Below are 14,195 nucleotides of genomic sequence, written 5' to 3' on the forward strand. Positions count from 1 at the left end.
ATCCTAGAATCAAGGTGAGATCTACAACTGAATATACTTCACGTTTTACATTACTACACCACGAGTTTAGATTTGTAAAACACAAAGCATTAAAAGAAACCTGAAATTTAATTGGGATTTGGGCTGTTCAAAATCACAAATAGCCAGATATATTGTGAGGTGGCACAAAAACTACAAGATTCATGCAACGGAGGTTACATGGTCAACTTAAAAATATAAAATATGTTAACACGGGAGAAATAATCACATACTTCATTAATCACATTATATTACAATCATTATATCTAAACTTAATATTGCCCACCGCTAAAATAAATATTGCATCAAAAATAATACAACTCTTTAATTCTATAAAGCACAACCAACCTCTGGTTCATGGTCTTACTATTATTTTTGTGGAAGTTTACTACCACATTTATTATCCTTAGCACCTAAGGATTTGCCTTTGAGACATTCTGTATTTCCATCACTTCCTTTTGGATTAACGCAACTTTTATCATTCAGTTGCCCAGACTTATTACACTCTTGAGCGCTGTTTGTAGGTGAATCCTTCTCCTCTGCAATTCGTGGAAGGGGCTCACTGGTGCTAGATAAGTTCAGCGATAACCGATTTTCGGATGCACTATTACTACTGCTAACAATTTCGTTGCTCGACGGAACGGACGACTCAAGCTCTGCATCCTTGTCACGTTCCGGTTGCGAGGCAGATCTCCATACTGCGCTACTGCCGCCGCGAGTTTGCGTTTTAACTACCGGCGATTTACTAGATGAACATAAAGGAGATATGAGCGCGCATTTACTTTCTGCGCTGCGAGGATGGAGGCGATCAGGCGAGAGTGCTCTACGTAACAAAGGAGATCCTGGTTCGGCAGCCTTAGGTCTCACAAATCCTTTTTTTGCTTGGTTCGACGCCATTGTAATAGGTGTGTTGCCAGCACTGGGACTATACGATTGCGTTGTATTTGAGCTACCTGGTTGGTGACCTATCGGAAATGCTAGAGGACTTGGAGATCTAGTAGGGGACGCTGGCAGTGGTGAAGGCGAAGGTGTTCTTGCTAAAGGAGATAACGGAATGTGACCGACAGACTTACGTCGGTTTGGAACATTTGGACATGAAGGACTAGCCGAATGTAACGTTTTTGTGCAACCAGTCGAATGCAGTTTATGTTTTAGACCATGCAGAGTGGATGGACGTTGATAATGTTGTTTGTTGTTACGGTTGTTTGTAATTTGAGTGGGGCTGGGAGAAGCTGAGGACGAGCTTTGAGATGAGGAACTGGAAGAGTGTTGGCTAAAGGAATCTGATGGAGAAAGACTAGTACGATTCGAGACGGATGTGCGTATTGAAGTTTGGGAAAGAGAGGAACTGCTATCTGGATTTCTTGTGAACGACTGAAAGCTGCGGCTGGGAGTAACGCTCAATGGTGATTGGACACCAGCTGCCATCTGCACAATGAACAGTAGTACTAATAAAAGTGACAGATCTTTTACCTGTTGAATCTCTGCACTCGCTCTCTTGTTACTAATTCTTCGGAATAAAGATGTTTTCCTTCTTTTGTCATTTTCTCTTTTCTGCTTCCTCTGTCTATGCAAGCTCCTTCGTGCCAGCTTGCTCTGCCCCGGTTCCCTTTTGCGCCCTCCGCTTTGAATCGAAGTGTGTTCCAAAGGAGTGGCTCTTAAACTGACATGCTCGACGCCAGAAAGCAAGAGTTGCAACACTTGTGTGTGATACAAGCCTTGTACAGCTTCCCCATTTACGTGCGTTATTAAATCTGCAGGTCTTAAACCTGCTTCAAACGCGGGACTCCCTTCATCTACAGCCTGTGGAAGGTTACACAATTGCAATTCACAAACAAAAATGTTTTCCCCTTTCAATGCTAATGCCACAAGGTTTAAAGGAATAGTGTCTGTCCTATGAACGTGCAGCATATAAATGATGCGTTTCATGAAACCGACTCGTTCTTCCAAATTACCGAAGAGAGGGGAGAGGGGTTTCAGTAGCTAATCTTTTAAGTCCCATTGTTCACCATGATGGTATCCATGGAATGTCTCAGGAGATTAAAGATATTAAGAGGTGAAAAATCAGACCTAGGCACAAATTAATTAAAAGAGGAGAAATGGTATACACAAAATTATGACGTCAACAAAATGAAAATGTCATTATGCAAGCATGAATGACGAGAGCGTATTTTCCTCCTAATAATGTTAAGGCTGGTTCCGGGAAAAAATACCGTTACGCAAGAGATCCTTCCCCCATTCTCTTTCAAATGAACCGCGACCTATTATTGAAGTCTTTTAAGTTTCACACAAGTAGTTCTACATGTCAGTTTTTCATATAGTATAAATTAAAAGTATCAACAAATACATTGTCAATTGGAAAATAACATATTTTACAACATATATCAACTTTTGAAATACTTTTCTTAGAATTGGGATACTACCTAACTGTGAAGCGTATACAAATATAAAAATGTAATTTAAATGCATTGGTAAATAAGAAAGTTGGCACTGCGCATGCGCAAAACCAAATGTTGAAACTGGCGTTAGATTTGCTTTTATTCCAAGTGCCTATGTATCAAATTTCATTCAAGTGCTCTTTTTAATAAAAAACTTGACACTCCGTATGCGCAACACAATAAAAACGTCGTTAGTTTCACTTAAATTCGTAGTATTTATATATAAAGTGTCATTTAAGTATCTTCATAAATAAAAAAGTTAACATTGCACATGCATTAAACCAAATTTTTGACACTGCGCATGGGCAAAACCAAAAATATCGGTACGTACGGAATCTTTGCACCAAGCCCTTTCAAATGAGCCCCATATCGCCCAAATCGTTTCAGTCATGAAGAAGTAGTAGGTACGTGTGACTGACAGACGACAAAGTGCAGCCAATAGCGACTTTTCACTTTTGAGGAAAATTCGGTAAAAATTTGGACGGGAAGGGGAGATAGTAGGTCACGGGCTAGAATCGAAGGGTCGCTCTATACTGGGTGGCAGGATGAGACACAAGCTTAATGTGGACATGGGAAGCTCGCAGGTAAAGCTGTTAAGAGCCATTCAATACAACATCGTGGACCAGCTACCTCCTCCGGCTTTCGTGTCACGACCAAGGACATTGCACAAGGTAGAACGGCGCCGTCCTGGTACTGATTTACATCAGATCACCCATGCATCACCACGTCGTCCGTGGCCATGACTCACGGACCTGAGGATGTGGGAGGCCTTGGATTCAGTGCACAGACCAAAAGGATTCAACCTCATTAAAAAACCTAAGCCTAAGATGGAACAGGTTACGTCTACAGGATTGGTAGGTGAACCAGTATCTAGTAAGCGAATTCCAAACCGGGGGAACTCCCAGTTTTAAAAGCACCCATCCTGTCATATGCAGCTATGCACTAAGTGACCGACTTTTCTCCAATACTTGTGTGACTTGCATGAAAGAACTTGATACAATACCAGCGCCCCCCTAAGCTTACCAACCGTGGGACCTTGGCCTCACACAAGTCACAAAGTCCAGATGAGGCTGCAAGTATGCTTTTTCTTATTAATTTTGGTGCGTAGAATCCAAAACAATTCGTACTTTTTCGATCCGACTTCTCAATCAAAAGTTATAGACTAGAAACCAATTTCGAAAGAAATTTCAAAAGGCTGTAACTTTTGAACTAGTAGCCCAATCTTGGAACTGTTTGAAATTATGGATTCTACAGGCAACATTCTATAAGAAATTTTTTTTACGGGTCGATCTGAGGCAATTTTTTCTTCGGGCCTAAAAAAAAGGCAGTGTATACACTTCCTTTTTTACCAAAAATCGACTGCACCAAAATTTCTCGGGAAAACACTTTTTCTTATTAATTTTGGTGCGTAGAATCCAAAACAATTCGTACTTTTTTCGATCAGACTTCTCAATCAAAAGTTATAGACTAGAAACCAATTTCGAAAGAAATTTCAAAAGGCTGTAACTTTTGAACTAGTAGCCCAATCTTGGAACTGTTTGAAATTATGGATTCTACAGGCAACATTCTATAAGAAATTTTTTTTACGGGTCGATCTGAGGCAATTTTTTCTTCGGGCCTAAAAAAAAGGCAGTGTATACACTTCCTTTTTTACCAAAAATCGACTGCACCAAAATTTCTCGGGAAAACACTTTTTCTTATTAATTTTGGTGCGTAGAATCCAAAACAATTCGTACTTTTTCGATCAGACTTCTCAAAAAAAAGTTATAGACTTTCTCAGGTGCTATTTCTAGACTTCGAGAATCTTGTCTACTTGTCCAGGACTTCCTACGACCCCATTCCTCCTGACAGCTGCCTACTTTTGCCCAGGAATTCTGCACCTCCAAGCGCTGTTTAACTGTCGTCAGGTTCTCACTCGGATGACAACTTTGAAGAATCTATAAAAGCTGCCTTTTCCTGTTCCACCTTTAGGCAAAGAGTATTCTTTGCTTTAGGTGTGTAGTTTCCAAAAATTGTAGGTTTCCAACCACCTCCTTCAACTCCTAAGGGTCTGGTTGTTCTCGCACGAGGTGATTCGGAGTTTGGTCATTGGACTACAATTGCTCTACAGATTTTGCAAGACTCCGTCCATCTTGAAATGCCATTTAAGAAAAACTAAGTAATCGCATAAATTCAAATGTTATATGGCCAAAATTCAGCTGAAAGTTACGCTCCCCAAGATGAGCGCTGCTCCAAGGAAACAGAACCGTTGGCTGAAGCAACACGGTATAGAACCGGCTCAAGCCGTCCAGAAGCATGCACAGTCGAGACAACAAGGTAACTTGGACAAAGGGAAGAAAAGGACCTGGTCCGAACGATACTATATCCCAGGCTGCCACACAAGGAGACATGTCCAAGTGGGATGGGAGTACAGTGCCACAGGACCCGGTCAATCCCTGTTCACACAGGGTGGCGAAGTGCCTAGGGAGTCAGCATAGAAAACATCATAGGTGACAAAATCGCCTTTCTACAGGCAAACCTCCAACAAAGCAAGGCAGTCTCCGACCTGCTGTGTTAGAAGGCCACCACATCCAATGTGGCGATTGCGCTCATACAAGACCCATACATCTATGGTGAGTTAGTGAGAAGCCTAACCACAAACAATTGTAAATTAATCTACAATAATGGAAATGGAGTACAAATAAGCATTATACCACTAACCGAATTTATTTCCAGGAACCTGGCTGCAGTAAAAATCCCCAGTCACCTCCGGGGTAGGAGAGGAGCCATAGTGGCCTCGGCCTACTTTCCGGGGGAGGGGGGATACCCACAGGAGAAGTAGACTCTGGTGGAATACTGCAAGTGAAGGAACATCAACCTACTCATGAGCTGCGAGATGCCAATTCGCACAACGTAGCATGGGGCAGCACAGACTAGGTGTATTTCAAGTGAACTAATTTACCAAGCATATTTTTCCTTCTTGAAGCACATAATTAAACCTTGTGACCTCAGCATTTGAAAGGTTGGTGGCCTTACGTAATATCATATTTTTATTGTAAATTACCATAACTAAATGATGCATGGTATAGAAATCCGTGTCGCCATAATAGACTCGAATCGTATGAACTGTAAAACCGAATCCTTTCGGACCTCTTCGAATTATCACAGGCGGTTTGAGACTGGTAACAAGGGGTGAGAGTTCCCTGCACGGGGAGGTGTCTCGCGAACTCGCCGTACTCGAACCCCCTCCGCCTCCTGGCGAGTGAATGCCAGGAGTAGGAGTTTGGAAATCATCTAAAAGATGACTAGTTTAATTGCGCATCAACAAAACGAATATTTACCGTTTGCGGGTATCATTAAAGATAAACCTGATGCAGATGCGCTTTTCACAACAGACCGAGAACGATGTTTATTTGGTGGTGCCACTGGAGGTTGATTTCGACTAACGGGTGATAATTCGCGATTATTTTCAGATGAGGACGTGCCCGTTTCAATACTGCAAATACAAGTACAGAGTTTTGCAAAACCTCTTTACCCGATACAAACCTGCTGTGCTCATCTTCAACTGAAATTGAAAAGCGCGGTAAAATGTCACGCGCGTGGCCGCTTTTCCGTTTCCTCTGAATTTGCGGTGAGACATCGTCACTGTCAGTTTGAGATGACTCGGGTGTACTCACAGTTTTGTTAAGATCCAACGATATCTAAAAAAAAAGAATTCAAAAAAACAATACGGAAAGTTTATACAGGGTGTAACATCAGTATGTTAAACAAAATTAGTGGTACACTGTATTTTCACCCTGTTCACCTTTTTTCCTAAATTGTCAAACAGAGATGTATTTTAACATTGTATGTGGGTGACAGTGAAGATGTCTATGATATTGGACTTGCTTATGAACTGTCAAAGATTGGTTTCAGTAGTCAGGTTTTACAGCTTCTATTTTTTAATTTTGACTCACCTTTCTGTGATCCAGTGGTAAAATATCTGAATAATCTTTATCTGGCGTTAACAAACCACATCTCAACCGCATTCTGAAATCTGGAATTTCAGGAGTATCTGGAGTGGTGGCGACAGACGTTGTGATTCGTACAGCTTCAGACGATTGTTCTTGATCAATACTTGTACCCAAACGCGAACCTTGCACTTTACGATATTGTGGTGAACATGACGAAAACAAGCCAAATACTGGAGAATCGTCAGTATCATCTGTATCATCTCCCAAGTCGTGATTATAGCGATCAACGCGGGCTGAATTAAATTCATTGATACGAGATTTTGCAACATAAAATATACTTACTATCAAAGTAGCTGGTATCTTCGTCGTTTTCTAGCTGAGGGACGAATTCCGCTTTATGCCTCAAAAGGGAGTTCCAATCGACGGTTTTGAAATACACATGCTCTTTTACTTCGTGAGCGCCACCTGTACCCAATCTGTCGCGAGGAGAATGTTGTAACAACACAGTGATGAGATCTTTAGCTTCATCCTGTATTTGCCAATCATCAGAATCCGGCCATTCAATGTCGTCTAAAACATCCACTATAAGAGAGGTAAATGTAGGGGTGGTAATTACCATTTACTGTATGAGCAAACAATTCTTCAGGAGTCTCACCAAAAAATGGCACGCATCCAATGAGAAATTCGTACAAAATAATACCCATCGACCACCAGTCAACCGGTTTTCCGTATCCTTGCCTCAGTATCACTTCCGGAGCTATGTATTCCGGCGTGCCAAAGACCTGTTTGTCGGAAAATTGGCGCGTTTCACAATCAATATACCCCTCATATAAATTGGTCGCCACTGAAAACCACAGTAAGGCTTAGTTATACAAAATTGCATAATCTCACATGACATCAATCCCATTTTACTTAAACCAAAATCTGTTAACTTAATGTGACCTAAAGCGGTGATGAGCAAACTACAAAGAAAGTGTTAGCGACACACAAAGTTTCCGCAATTACATACTTATCAGGTTTTAGATCCCTGTGAACAATTCCGTAGCTGTGCAGATACTCCACAGCAAGAACTGTTTCGGCAAAGTAAAATCTGGCCATATCCGCTGGCAATGGACCAATATTCTTGATCAAACTGGCGCAATCCCCTCCTTCAACGTACTCCATAACCAAACACAGGTGCTTCTTCGTTTCTAAACTACAGTACATACTCACTACAAAAGGATTATCCGCAAAACTTAATATATCTCGTTCGGCAAAAGCCTGCTCAACTTGATTACGGAGCATTAAATTATTCTTATTAATTTTTTTCATAGCGAAACGCTGTCTCGTTTGCTTATGTTTTACTAAATATACAGCACCGTACGCCCCATTCGAAATTAACTTAAGAACTTCAAAATCTTGTTCGTTAGGGTTCGTTGCCCATTTTTTGCACGTCGAAGTCGTAGGTATACAAAGTTGCGATGTCGGATTAATGGACGGTAAATTACAGTCGCGCAGCTCTTGCTGCAATTCGGCAATTGGATCTCTGTTCAAACCCAACTTTTGTATTATATATTGAGGTAAGTCTGCTTTGATACCTTGCAAACATTTTACATGATCTTCGGCAGCTTCGAGAAAGTGATAAAATTCTTCAGGATCAAATTCAAGGCACTCCAATAGACGTGCTGGTCGAGATATTATTAACAGTAACTTTTTTATTACGCCCATTAGTTGGGCAGCTGCCTCTTCAGATTTTTCTTTCGTCTGTAATGATAATGATAATTTATTTTACTTATTTTTGACCTTTATTTTTAAATGGGCGGGGTTTCAGGCAAGGCTGCCCTATGAACGCAATAAACTATGCATTTACAAATATCCATGCCTGAACCCGGATTCGACCACAATAGTAAATAACAAGAACATGCTTATGAGCGTGAAAAATATATGAAACATTATTAAGGAATAACATAATATTGCCAAAAATAAAAATAAATTAGAGATGCTGACATTTAAATGTGAAATGGTGCTTAGCGACAATGGGGGGGGGGGTCAGTACAGGTGGTGGTGTTAAACTCTTCATGTTAGACCTGTTTACCAGATTCGTCAATATTGTTGTAATATGCTGTCAGATCTAAGGATATGTCAATAAAATAAATAAATGTTTTTCGTCTCTTCTTGACTTAATCCAGCATTTGAAGCTTTCCTCCCCACAGTATTATTGTGTGATGTAATTGAACTTTTAGGTTAGAGTAGATTTTACTTAAGACTTCTGCATAATTCGTCAGTATGCTAACCTAAACCTAACCTAACCTAACCTAACTTAACCTAACCTAACCTAACCTAAATCCATCTGTTGCCATTAAGCGTCACTACTGCCGTATCAAGTTTGAAACTTCACCAGCACCGTTAGGTGTTTTATGTTCTATGCTGATTTTACCCTTGACATTCACAATACTCTTATCGTTCACTTCTTCATTGGTGATACACAACAGTTGTATAGCAAGGCCGATTCTAGCCTACTTTGACCTTGAGTTGTGCGCATGCATACCACTGTTTCCTTTACATATGCTATACACAACATGTTTAACATGTACCTATACCTTGTAAGGAAAGAGGCTCATATAAGCTACATTCACCGCCACAGAATCGGCCATGTGATCGAATTACATTTTCGTTCAAAACCCCTCCACCATTTTGACCTTCAGTTATTTTGCTTTAGTTCAGGTAAGAATCACCCGTTTGACCTTCATTTGGTTTTTGGGATCGGCTATACATTGTTTTGTGTGGACCCTCTATTTTACCTTAAGAGGCTTCTATACCCGTCGCTTAGTTTCTCAGGGGCCTGCGGGGTGTAGATGTAGAGTACTGAGGAGGCGCTACTGTAATTCGCAATATCGTTTCCGTCCGTACGCATCTTTCCCTTCTCATTCCGCGCACACAATATTCAGATTCACTATAATCAACAACTCAAACAAAACAACACCTATTTCAACAACACCTATTTCAACAACACCTAAAATAAGTGTTTTTAGGTGTTGTTGCTATAATCAGCATCGATTGAAATCCGTCAATCAACGCCAATTAATCGGTCTAGTATACCTATTCACGGAGACGCATTTTCCTTGACTAGAACAATGGGTGACTGTAGAAAGGGTGAGCTGAGGCCACGTATGAAAGAGGTAACAAAATTTCGATGTAGCACAAAGCGCCCGCGCCGCGCCGTAAGCAAAAATGCCAAACTGATCTAGGAGTACTAAGACTAATTTTCCTCGTGTAGTGAAGGGGTGTCGTGTCGGCGCGTCAGGTCGATAAACAATTAATTGGTTTGTTACTTACGTAACTTTCGTAAATCGTAATACCATTGAATAATAACTCTGAATTTATTATTCAATGGTAATACTGACCAAACTGATTTCTGTTTTTACCACCCGCACGTGTAAGGGCATTGGGGTAAAAAATGATCCCCCACTTTTGACGAAAATACACGTTTTGAAGCACCAGGAATCCGATTCAAAGAAAATCTCGATTATGTCGGTCTGTTGGTCCGTCTGTACGCTCATGGACGCCTGAACCGATTGGAACCAAATTTGGTACACCATACACCAGGCATGTCAAACACGCGAGCCGCGGGCCACATGCGGTCCCCCGTTCTGAAACCTGCGGCCCATCACGATTTTTGTAAATTATAAAATTTAATTGTACCTACCGTGTGTCCTATCTTTTGGTTGATCTCAGCTGTTTTTAAAGATTTGCGGTTTTGTGGAATGTATAATACCACAAACAGAGCCAATCTAGCCGCGTTAGATTCTGAGATACAAGGTTAAAACGAAAAGTTTCTGAGATTTGACCCAAAGTTGGTATTTAGTAAATGCAACACTATGTATATCTTAACGTCAATTTCTTATCATTCCTTTTCCTGATTACATTGATGTATCACAATCTATTTTTTTTTAATTTTAGCGATGAAACAATAAAAACCTTATTTTTACTTCTTTAAATAGTAGGCCATGGATTCATGGAGATTTTGTTTTGTTTATTGTCTCNTGACCAAACTGATTGCTGTTTTTACCACCCGCACGTGTAAGGGCATTGGGGTAAAAAATGATCCCCCACTTTTGACGAAAATACACGTTTTGAAGCACCAGGAATCCGATTCAAAGAAAATCTCGATTATGTCGGTCTGTCGGTCTGTCTGTACGTTCATGGACGCCTGAACCGATTGGAACCAAATTTGGTACACCATACACCAGGCATGTCAAACACGCGAGCCGCGGGCCACATGCGGCCCCCCGTTCTGAAACCTGCGCCCCATCACGATTTTTGTAAATTATAAAATTAAATTGTAGCTACCGTGTGTCCTATATTTTGGTTGAGACTGCAGTGTATCTCAGCTGTTTCTAAAGATAGATTTGCGGTTTTGTGGAATGTATAATACCACAAACAGAGCCAATCTAGCTGCGTGAGATTCTGCGATACAAGGTTAAAACGAAAAGTTTCTGAGATTTGACCCAAAGTTGATATTTAGTAAATGCAACACTATGCATATCTTAACGTCAATTTCTTATCATTCCTTTTCCTGATTACATTTACTATTTTTTTTTTTAATTTTAGCGATGAAACAATAAAAACCTTATTTTTACTTCTTTAAATAGTAGGCCATGGATTCATGGAGATTTTGTTTTGTTTATTGTCTCCATTGTAACTACAGCGGTCGATGCCAATCAACAAAAATGGCTGATGGTACGTCATATCAAAATTTTGAAAAATGGTAAATAAATATAGAATGATACATTAATGTAATCACGAAAAAGAATGCTACAAAGTTGATGTTAACATACAATACAAGGTGTTGCATTTAAAAAATATCACATTTGGGTCAAATCTCAGAAGCTGTTGTCCAAATTTTTTTTACTACGTCACTGGTTTCTACGTAAAAATACCTAAGATAGGCAGTTTTTACTTTTTTTCTATCTTACATGGGTAGTCAGATATGACAACCTCACAAAAAGTCCAATTTTTCACATTCACCCCATATCTCAGACCTCAGAAACAAACGTAGTTGGATTGATTCTGTATGTGGTATGTATTGTTTCACAAAAAAGTGGCACAGGGTCGCGAAAACCACAAGTCTCTTATCTTTAAAAGCAGCTGAAAATCACTGCAGTCTTAACCAACATAGGACACACGGTACATTTTCTTGAGTGCGTACTAATGATTTTATGATTATTTGCATTTTTCGTTTTTTGTATTATTTTGTATACCCACTTTTTTGTTAATAATAAAAAATCAAAATTTTTTTATGTAGACTTTTTGTGATGTCCGCAGCTATAAGTGGAAGCTTTATAATGGCCCTTGATGATAAATGAGTTTGACATGCCTGCCGTACACCTATTCATAAACATAAAAGGAAGAACAGAAAATCTTTTGGACAGAATCCCGCATGCGCAAGTGTGTCAAATTCTCATTTCCGGCTAAACAGCTGAACCGACTGGATCCAAATTGGGTACCCATATTCTTATACATAAAAGGGCAGAATCGCACATGTACAGGAGTGCGGGTGGTATCTGTGCTAGCTACAGAACATTTTTGGGGCACCGTTTCTGAGATTTGTCCCAAAGATGGCATTTTTTGAATGCAACATCCTGTATATCTTAATAGCATTTGTTTTTCATTCTTTTTTCTGATTACATTGACAACCTATGATATTTTAAATTTTAGCCATGAACCAAAAATAAAAACCTTATTTTTTACGGTTTTTAAATGGTAGGTAGGATTTAGCGAGGTTTTGTTTTGTTTATTCGATAAAAATCTCTAGCGGTAGAAGCATGTCATTTCAAAATTTTGAAAAATATCTAATATAATATATAATCATATAAAAAAGTGTAGGTTGTGATACATATAAATGTAATCAGGAAGAAGACTGAAAAAAATTACATAACTTACTTTTTTGCAAAGCAATGTATGAATTGCAATAATTTGTGAACATTTGAACATCAATCGAAAACCCCCAAAAGGAAGAAGAGAGGAATTGGCACTATATAGATACAAAACATCCTAAAATAAAACACTAAGTCCTACTATAAGAATTAAAGGGGTTTTTACCTTGGGCAACATTGAGGAGACGAGAAATTTCAAAACCTAAATACATATTTGATCAGAACTACTGTTTTAAAGAAATTTAGGTAGATATTGCACTTAGATTTTTTAATGTTTTAAATTTCAAATTGTGTGAGCCAACTTAATTTAGGAAATGGTTTAAATTTAAATGTATCTATGTACAATCTCTGTGACTGAAGAAAATCTTTTCTTACATTCCAAATTTTATTTTTTTAATTTCATTTTAGTCAATTTGTTTTCAATTGAGTAGATTTTTTTACCACGGCGACTCGACCGATTCGCAAGTAAAATGATTGTGCAACCTGTCACTTCGGAAATGGCAATATTTCACAAAATTGATTGAGGTAGCACCCAAAACTTTAATTTCACAAATGGTTGTTGGTACCTACTTCGCACAACTAAACGCAGCCTAAGCAACGGTACAGCGACAACCTGCAATCAATAGGTGATCTAAGAGCAAGGCTTTACTGTGCGTAGACAGACAAATGAACGGACAGACAGACGGAAAATCGGGGATAATATTTTGTTGCATTATAGCGTCTATTCACAGAGATAGGAGATGTCGTACTTCCATTGTTGTACGTATTAGTAAGCTTCTACAGTGCCTACTTTCCTATCCTAAAGGGTTCATGTTAAAACTCAAAGAAAATTATTTTGCTAAGAACTCCGGTAGATTTAAAATTATGTTGGAAAGATAAGAATGAACTCCTCCTTTTATCAAATGGGCGGTAACACGTAACTTAAGTTTGAATTCCGCAAGACGTGGCAGAGCACTTTCCTAATAAAATTTTGCTAGAATTTTACAGTTGCAGCGTCCCGGGCCGTGTCTGTTTACTGGTACATAATAAACTTTTTTCAGTTACTGTGAATGGATTTTACCAAAGGAAGGTTAAAGCTAGGATTGTATCGAATTTGTTTTGCTACCTTTTTTTTTGTTTAAGATCTACACCCCTTTGAATATTGTCTAAAATAGCAATTCTTTATCGCTCTGTATCTTATGATTTGAAGTTACTATTTAAAATACAATTCGATACAATCCTAGATTACACCTTTATAAACATAATAATCATTCACTTTTACCATTATTACATTTTCTTTACGAATAAACAGACACGGCGCGAAACACTTTTACATAGGGTTTTTGCGCTGGTATAGAAGCCTCTTAAAATTTGATATTCTGTGACAATGAGTTTAGACAACAAACACGATGATCTTCAGTGAGTCAACAACAAATTGTCTAAACTAAAGACATGGATTATGTCTATGACTTCTAAGGAATAGGTATCCAATCGCGCGGAATATAGGTAGACTTTGTGTAGGAAGTTTACAATCAAATTTGTCTTCGCCCTTTTTTAGGGATACACTTCTGTGTGTACCATTTTGCACTATACGAAATGGACTAAAGTCACCACATAACCTGCTTCTTCTCAAAACCTCAGTCATTGGATAAGGGTAACTCTTGCTGATAGTGGTAAAAACACATCAAGATTCACTGCCCCATAGCCCTCGACATGCAAAAACAATTTAAAAATATGTGTTGTTAAAAGTAATTTCGGTCTGAATATCCGAAATAGCAGTCAGGACCGCCCGTATGTAACATAACACAAGACATTTCATGAGAATTGGAAAAATTATCATTTTAATGTTAATTTTTTTGTGTAAATTTAGTCGGTAATTGTTTAATTAATTTAAGTCCATTTGTTATATTTAG

General features: G+C 39.0%; 1 protein-coding gene across 1 annotated transcript in view; it reads right to left on the reverse strand.

Moving 5' to 3' along the window:
- Nucleotides 1-250: 250 nt before the first annotated feature.
- The window catches only part of LOC116166228 (microtubule-associated serine/threonine-protein kinase 3-like), a 38,225-nt gene continuing 24,280 nt past the window's right edge, over nucleotides 251-14,195 (reverse strand). The window contains exons 7-16 of the mRNA XM_031481094.1: nucleotides 7,398-8,131; nucleotides 7,280-7,350; nucleotides 7,005-7,232; nucleotides 6,731-6,958; nucleotides 6,392-6,681; nucleotides 5,982-6,136; nucleotides 5,777-5,931; nucleotides 5,500-5,729; nucleotides 1,492-1,821; nucleotides 251-1,446 (exon numbers count right to left, since the gene is read on the reverse strand). Coding sequence (XP_031336954.1) covers nucleotides 388-1,446; nucleotides 1,492-1,821; nucleotides 5,500-5,729; nucleotides 5,777-5,931; nucleotides 5,982-6,136; nucleotides 6,392-6,681; nucleotides 6,731-6,958; nucleotides 7,005-7,232; nucleotides 7,280-7,350; nucleotides 7,398-8,131 — 3,480 coding nt within the window. The 3' untranslated portion in view covers nucleotides 251-387. The remainder of the gene's footprint in view (nucleotides 1,447-1,491; nucleotides 1,822-5,499; nucleotides 5,730-5,776; nucleotides 5,932-5,981; nucleotides 6,137-6,391; nucleotides 6,682-6,730; nucleotides 6,959-7,004; nucleotides 7,233-7,279; nucleotides 7,351-7,397; nucleotides 8,132-14,195) is intronic.

The sequence above is a fragment of the Photinus pyralis genome, unplaced genomic scaffold, assembly GCF_008802855.1.
Source record: "Photinus pyralis isolate 1611_PpyrPB1 unplaced genomic scaffold, Ppyr1.3 Ppyr1.4_LG3a, whole genome shotgun sequence".
Classification (NCBI taxonomy): domain Eukaryota; kingdom Metazoa; phylum Arthropoda; class Insecta; order Coleoptera; family Lampyridae; genus Photinus; species Photinus pyralis.